At 42.6% G+C, this 8,446-nt stretch overlaps 1 protein-coding gene across 1 annotated transcript in view; it reads right to left on the reverse strand.

The window, feature by feature from the left end:
• Window positions 1-573: 573 nt before the first annotated feature.
• LOC101357598 (uricase-like) overlaps window positions 574-8,446 on the reverse strand; it is a 27,875-nt gene continuing 20,002 nt past the window's right edge. Inside the window, 4 exon segments of the mRNA XM_004369141.2 lie at window positions 574-648; window positions 3,401-3,484; window positions 5,672-5,795; window positions 7,603-7,789. Of these exon segments, the coding sequence (XP_004369198.2) occupies window positions 574-648; window positions 3,401-3,484; window positions 5,672-5,795; window positions 7,603-7,789 (470 nt within the window).

Here is an 8,446-nt window from a genome sequence, read left to right on the forward strand (position 1 = left end):
AGTACTATCAAGTAGAAATAAGTTCCCAATAATCCGTATGTGACAGCATTCTTAAAAATTCAAATATTCAATTGAAGTTGCGGTGGTGGTATATTTCAACCTGATTATGTCACTACATTTTCTGCATTACCCAGAAGCAAAGTTTTAGCATCAATAGGATGAAAATAATAAATATTTGCTTCTTAAACTAATGCACAAATTAATTGATGTGACACCTCCACTAATTCATGATTATTTTCTTAATGAATTGATTTGAAGGCTTCTCTATGATAAGAAGGCACAAGACAACCAAAAAGAAATATTGATTTATGATTGTTGTAATACTGCTCAGTATTTTTTAAGTAAATTGTATCCATAAAGCATGTGATAATTACTAATCAGGTAATCCACAAATCACCTTGCTGAGCTAGGTGTAGAAGAAAGAAATTATTTAATGCAGGAGGAAAATGAACACCATAAATCAATCTGCTACAAGGAAAACTTGCATAGCTACACAAAACAATTTCTAGCATCATGTGAGTGGCTGTGAGGAATTCCTCAGCTAACAGTGGACTCCTATTGGTGGCTACAATGTCAGAGCCATGAAGACAGCTTCCTCTTGACTGTGCCAGTAATTTTCCTGTATGGATTGTCTAAAGGTAGCAAGACCTACAGAAAAAACACGTTAATCTCAGAGGCATTAAAATACCTCCCCTCCTTTTTTCTATGAATCAATATTTAAACAACAACAACCTGTTAAACAGGAAAATGTATGTGCTGTGCAGTGAAGTTACTTCAAGCATGGCAATGTATTATTTTTCTGGCAATAGGTGAGAGTTGATTTACCAGAAAATTAAAGTTTTTAAAAAATGTTTAATCACTGGGATATGTTTCTAAAATGCATTACATATCCCTGCTTTTCCAACAGAGTGTGGAGAATATAATTTGACCTTTACTTGATGACTCACTTTGCACATCAATCATCGTCCAGTGCTGTGATACAGCCATGCCCTCAGGAGCATATGAGGTCTGAAGGGCTGTTAGCCTAATGCTAATGGCTCCAGACAGCTGTGCTTTTAGAGGTCTTCGTCTTCCCACTCTGCCATTTGTCACTTTTCTGCTGTTGTCAGTGTGTCCTGACTCCTTGCTTCCTGTGTGTTGCCTTCACTTTGTACACACCTGCTGGGTCAGAGCCTGAGAGCAGCTCCAACCAGCCCCACGGTGCAGACGCAGAAGCAGGGACAGAGCCTTGACTCAGAGGAACTTTGGCCTTCCTGCCTCCAGGTCCCTCGCTGGGCTCTGGGAGGGAGCTGGGGGATGAAGTCTGACTTCCTGGATGAAGGAACACTACTGCCTCAGCCCACCAGCAAGCCCTTGAGCTGGATCGGCCCAGGCCTGAGGCATCAGGGGCCCTGAGGATGCATGCCTTCCTCACTCTGCCTGGGGTCCTGTGCTGAGCACTGCTCCAATTAAGTCATGAAACCTGACCTTTTTTCCTGCTTGGGTCCACTTGTTTTGCCTCTAGTGGATATGGAGTCCCTGGGTGGTGAAAACGGTTAACATGCTCCGCTGCTAACTGAAGGCTGGAGGTTCGAGTCCACTCAGAGACACTTCAGAAGAAAGGCCTGGTGATCTACTTTCGAAAATCATTGAAAACCCTATGGAGCACAGTTCTACTCTGACACACAAGGGCTCACCATAAGTTGGAATCGACTTGATGGTAACTGGTGTTTCTGTTTTTTCCTGGTGGATATAGCCAGGATTTCTTTCAGGTCTGTCTCTTGCCCTTTAGAAGGTAATCATTTAAAAGGGGCTTTAAATTTAAATTAATGAAATTTCAGTAGTCAACACCCTTTCCTTCTTCTGAAGTACATAGCACTGCCCTTATTTCAGCTGAAAGAATGGCATATGGGATCAAGGTCGCTCTCCTTTGCCACTCAGGACACCATATCACTTACACCAGGCACCTAACAAGAGCTTTGCTCTCCAGTGCTGCCCCCTCAACCACTACCTGCTACGGACGGCAGGGAAAAGCCAGGGGAGTCCGCCAACAGTCACTGCAGAACAAAGTAAGGTATCTGGCAGAGGGGCTCTGACTACTGAGACTGCTGAGTCAGCAGACCCAGAATGTAGGCTCTTCCTGAAGAACCTTTATTGGCCTTTACCCATCAAAGGATGTGATTCTAAGGCAGCAGAGCTATGTTAATCGATGGCCCCTTCTTTGCCTCATTCCCCCACACACAAAAGAAAAAGTTTCCTAAAATGGAGTTTTTTAAATTATAGAAGTCTGTGGGAGGATGCATCAAATAGAGGAATCCTATCATTTTAAAATAGGAGTCTCTGGATGGTTCAAATGGTTAAGCTCTTGACTACTAGCCAAAAGGTTGGTGGTTCAAACCCACACAGAGGCCTTGGAAAACAGGCCTGGCGATCTGCTTCTGAAAGGTTGCAACATTGAAAACCCTATGGAGCACAGTTCTACTCTGCACACATGGAGTCACCAGGAGTTAGAATCAACTACAGGGCAACTAACAACATCATTCTGAAATTGGTTTAAGGGGGAGGGACAATTCTAATATCCCTAAATTGACCACAAAGGCTATCTGTCAGGATTTTAGGCTATCTAGTTGGACATACAAGGGGCCCTAGTGGGGCAGTGGTTAAGGGCTTGGCTGCTAACTGAAAGGTTGGTGGTTCGAACCTATCAGGTGCTCTGCAGCAGAAAGATGTGGCAGTCTGCTTCTGTAAAGATTACAATCTTGGAAACCCTATGGGGCAGCTCTACTCTGCCCTATAGGGTCAGTTTGCTATGAGTCAGAATCGACTCGATGGCAACGGGTTCGGGTTTGGTAACTGGACATACTAAGTGGTTTAACTTTCTGTCATGGCTAGAATGGGTCAAGGTAAGTGTTTTTTGCAAGACAAGGTTTCCTTTCAAAAAAATGAATTTCTTCATCCTGCCATCTGTAATTGCAATTAGAAACACAAATACTCTTTCATCTTTCCGTGCGTTGTGTATGCTATTGAATTGACCACTTAATCAAAAGGTAGAGATGATGGAAGAAACTGAAAATAGCATGTTTTTTTTCTCCCTATTGACTCATGATGGAAGAATAACGAAGCTGAGACCTTGTGTGGCACCTTTTGAGGAAGCAGCTCTCAGAGCTGTTTCCTTGGGCACACTCTGTTCTTTCTTTGTCTTTCCCTCTGCAGCTTCCAACCCTCCTCTATAATTATTCATCTACTTCTAGGGTACTCTAGCCGCAGGCACTGAAAGGCCCAGGGTCTGAGAGAGCTCTAATCAGTGGCGACTATAAATATTCTCCCAAGCAACAGCTGCTAAGAGTTTTAGTCGGTGATATTATCATCCCAAGTTTATAAAGACGGGTGGGAGGTGTGCTTTTTTTTAGAGTTCTCTTACCTCTTCCTTGTTGATCAGTCCCACTTTGGACATGTCTGTATTAAAATAGTGAATGTTTGGCAGGCTGATTTCCATGTCTTCTATCTGGAATGCACAATAATATGTATCACATTGGGCAGTTGTGAGTCTCTCTATTACCACCCACCACCCACCTTATTCAGGCTCCACCTCTGCCTCTGAGGCACCCCCTGCTGCCTCTCTGTTGCCCTACACTCTTCTCTCCTACTGGTCCTGCTATTAAAAGGTGGGCCCACTCTTCTCAGTGTACAAAATCTGCTCTTCTGAAAAGTAAGTGTTCCTTGGGTCACAAACCTGGGAGACCTCTTAGACGTCCAACTGGTCTCCATATGCTGGCAAGTTAACCTCCTAAATTCCTCCTAATTCCATTCCCTCCTCTCTAGGCCTGTCCCTAACATTTGCAGGCTTGGGGGTAAGACTATTAACTGGAGGCCCGTATACCAGATGCCTAAAGATTTGAAAGTTATAAATCAAACTAACAAACTTTTTTAAGTAAAATATGTTCTAGCCTTCTAATCTTACAAATATATCTTTATAATGACCTAGAAGGTAAGTTCAAATTTAAAATTCTCTGACTCCTTGGAGTGCCATGCCAAGACATGGCAGCATGGGAAGAGCTAGCCCCCAGCCCTGGCCCACCCACTTTCTCTCTTGGACTCAGGTGGGTGAGCCCCCGCCTGCACATCAAGTCTCACCCATACCTCCTGCAAACAGCTGCCCCTTTGACAACCCTCCAGCCTAAGGGTGTGCACACCAATGGCATGATCTGTTCTCTGGAGGGTGGATCTGGGAAAGACCCCTGTGCAGGCTTGGAAGTAGGCTCAGAGCTATTTTGGCAGGAAATTTTGGAGGCCCAGGTATCGAGAGACGGGTCTAAAAGGCGACGTGTGGGCTCCTGGGGGGTTTGTTCCCTTGGACCCACAAACTTCACCCAGCGGAGAGAGGCATAGTCAGAGGAAGGCCTGAAGGGGGTCTCTAAAGTACTGGGTCATAGCAGGAGTCCCTCTTGCCCAGGCCTAAAGGCAGTACTCCTCCTCTCCATCCCTGCCATTGCCTTAGCTCGGGCCCTCCTTACCAGATTTCTACAATAGCCTCCAAACAGGTGTCCTTGCCTGTGATCTGTCAGCCTTTTAATGACCACACTTCTTTCAGAGTGATCTTTCTAGAGTGCAAATCTGGTCATGTCACATCCCGCTTATACCCTAAAAGCTCTCAGGATAAAGTACAGACTCTATAGCTAAGCCCAAAGTAGCCCTTCCTGATCTGAACCCTGCCTCATCTCTAGGCACATAGAAATACTTTCACTCCTGTAGCTTCACATGCGGTCAACAAGCTCAACAGTAAACAACTATACCATGCTGTCTCCTGTCTCCATAACACCCTTTGCTCCCTCATCCTCAAGTGTGAACCCAGATAACCCCTACTTATCGCTAAAGTCTCAACTCAAGCACCTCTCCCTCCAGGGAGCCTGGCTGGCCCTATCCTCTAAACCTGTGTTAGATGCCCTCCTCTGTATTTCCATAATATTCTATTCTCTAGTGTATTATTAGTTTACTTATTTTCTTTTTTTCACTGAATGATGAGCTCTTTCAGGGTAAGGACCATTTCTAATTTATCTTTGTATCTCTCATACGCTGGCAGAGACATACTAACCATTCAATAATATCAAATGGGAACCCTGGTGGCATAGTGGTTAAGATCTTGGCTGCTAACCAAAAGGTCAGCAGTTCAAATCCACCAGCCACTCCTTGGAAACCCTATGGGGCAGTTCTACTCTGTCCTATAGGGTTGCAATGAGTCAGAATCGACTCGACGGCACCTAACAACAGAAACAATATCAAACGAATGGATGGATAGATGGGTGGATGGGTGGATGGATGGATGGATGGATGGAATCTCTCTACATCTATCCTTTATTCTCTGGCTCCCCTGAAACATAGGTCCTCCATTTAATTACCCTTCCCTCAAGGCAATCAGGTGTCATGAATATGAGGCCTAAATCAGTAGCAGGTTGAAAGGACTCAAAGAATTCTCAACAAAACTAAAGAACCACAGCATGGCCTGTGTTTTTAAGTTGGACAGATTTTTCCATTTTTTGCTCTCCTCTCACTTGCTATAACAAGCTTTTGAACAATAACAGATGTCATTTTTCATATGTCTTACAATTTCTTATTTTAACTCTCAACTCTTTTTCAGAGCTGACAGGAAACACAAGTTCTCTCAATCCTCAGAATGGCAAGTGACAAAACGTACCTCGGGAACCCGGCTCAGGAAGAGCACTTGGATGTCGTAGAGGGTCTTCTGGACAGAGGGCGAGAACTCGCCTTTGTCATAGGGCCCAGCAAATTTCTCCAGGACAATGTTCCAAACAGTATCCCTGAAACCCATAGAAGGAAACTGAGGACTCTCATAGAGTCATCTTTCAAGAATTCGTTGGAAAGCTATAAAGCAGTGACCCTTTTGCCCCTCAGAAAACAATTTTATTGCCGATTTTAGATGCGATTAATATCTGACAATGCGCAAAAATCTCACTTCCCATTTCCCTTCACACGCACCCACACTCATACACCACCACCACCATTCAACAAACATATTGAGTATCACTAGGCTGTCTTCATAGTCTAACACCAGGGCTGAATGGGCATTCCAGGGTAAACTTCCCTCCGCATTTGAAGAACCTATAAAGAGGATTCCTATTACTGCTCAGCTTGGCTAGTCCCTTGAATTGTTACTTGACTGAGCTCTCCACATAAAGACAAAATTCCAGTGTAGTCACTCATTCATTTAGTTTATTTTTCTTCATAACATTTGTCATTACCTAATACTATATTGTTCTTTTTTATTTCCCCCATACAGTTAAGCTCCACAGTGCTAGGAATTTTGCCTATGTTGTCTTACTGTTACATCTCTAGTTACACATAATAAGTGATCACTAAACATTCATTGTTTTGCATAATTCATTCTCCAAATATTCCTTAGATACTTATAATAAGCCAAGCACTCTGCTAGCCACTGTGATACTAATATGTACAAGATATGGTCTTTATTCTAATAGTTGAGACTGACATATAAACAAATATTCATTCATTTAAGAATATTTGATTTCCTATTAAGTTCTAGGCAATACTTCTTAATACCCAGTATGTACAAAGGGCAAAACTACCCATGGTGGGAAGGTCTAGAGAGAGTGTCACCCAAAAGAAGACATTTTGAGCTGAGTCTTAAAGAATTAATAGAAGGTTATCAAGTAAGAACAAGAAGGGGAAGGGCAAAAATAGCCACATACGCTGATGCAAATAAGAACATGGTAATCAGGCAACTTTGGGAACTTGGAAGGGATCTGATTTGAGTTGAGAAGGAAGGAAGTGTTTATAGATGTTACAGAGCCAGACGTTCGTATTATCATATAATTAAAGGCGCAGAACAAATCTATATCAGTGGGAGGAAGCTACCAGAAGCATGTTTCAGCTTATTATACATAGGGTAAAAGTTTCTAACAATTAGAGCTTCAGCAAAGAAAGGAGATGCCTGGTCAAAAAACAAGTTATCAGTCTCTGGAAGTCCAGGAGCCTAATTACTGCTTATCAAGGATATTGTAATAAGAATCTTACCTTTATGTTTTTAAAGCATGTAACATTTACAAAGTGCATCAATGGATATTATATCACTTTGAGTTTAGCCTAGGGTGACCAATTGTCCCAGTTTGCCCAGGACCAAGGGGTTTACCAGGACACAGGACTTTCATTGCTAAAACCAGGAAAACCCTAGGCAAACTGGGAAGAATTAGTCACCCTAAACTAGTTTAGCCCTCTCTATAACCCTCTGAGGTAGTAAGGCCAGAAATTGTTATCTTCATTTAGTCCAGTGGTTCTTAAGGTGTGGTTTCCCAGTCCAGTAGCGTCAGCATCACCTGGGAGTTTGTTAGAAATGCAAATTCTTGGCTCCTACCCCAGACCTACAGAATCACAAACTCTGAAGGTGGGGTCCATCAATCTCTGTTTTAACAAACCCTGCTGGTGATTCTAATATACTCTAATGTTTTAGAACTACTGATTTAAAAAATTAAAAACAGAGAGTTTTAAACTAGAAATTCCTTTCAGGTATAAGACTCCATGAATTCTGGACACCTGCAAACAGAGCAAATACTACCTGCCTCAGAGCTAGGGCCTAGCACCCATTCTTACCAGGTGGCCTAGAAGTCCACATCTTTGCATTGGCAGTAGCGCCACTTGCAGTACACCTGGGTGGCAAAGCACCGGTCCTTCACCTCAGGGAGGATGGTGAACTGGTCTTTAATGAATCCTTCAAATCCAGACTGAGTCGTTTTCAAGAACTTGAGGTCTTTGATTCCGGAATGAATGACTGGAGATTCTATTTCAAGTTAGAAAAGGTAAGAAAAGATGAGATGATAAAACAGTGTCTTCTCACTGAGAACTAGCACTGAGAACCCTAGTCATTAAAACATGGCATACTATATTAATAAAAGAACTACATCTCTGCTCCTTGATTTCTTTCTTCTTATCTCCTATTAAGTCTGAGTGATGAGGATGGTGTGCCGTTCCCTCTGTCTAGATTCCATGAATCCCTACTCTGAGAAGTTAGAGCCAACTACAAGGTTTAGGGGGCACACAGTGTCCACACAAAACTGCCTAGCCTCACTTCTGACACAAACTGCTAGTTCAAGGGCTTCCCAAAATCACCCCTGTTTTGATAATTCTTTAGAAAGACTCATAGAACTCAATGAAAGTTATTATATCCACAGTTACAGTTTATTCGAGGGAATGGATACAAATTAAAATCAGCCAAATGCAAGTAGTACATAGGTGACATAGATTGAATTGTGTCCCCCAAAAAATGTGTGTAGCAACTTGGCTAGGTCATGATTCCCAGTATTGTATGACTGTGTTATCTGATGCGATTTCTTTATGTGTTGTAAACTCTACCACTATGATGAGATTATATGTGATCTCCTCATGTGTTGTAAATTCTATCACTGTGATGAGGTTATACTGATGAGGTTGACAAGAT

This window comes from Trichechus manatus, unplaced genomic scaffold, assembly GCF_000243295.1.
Source record: "Trichechus manatus latirostris isolate Lorelei unplaced genomic scaffold, TriManLat1.0 scaffold00003, whole genome shotgun sequence".
NCBI classification, from domain to species: domain Eukaryota; kingdom Metazoa; phylum Chordata; class Mammalia; order Sirenia; family Trichechidae; genus Trichechus; species Trichechus manatus.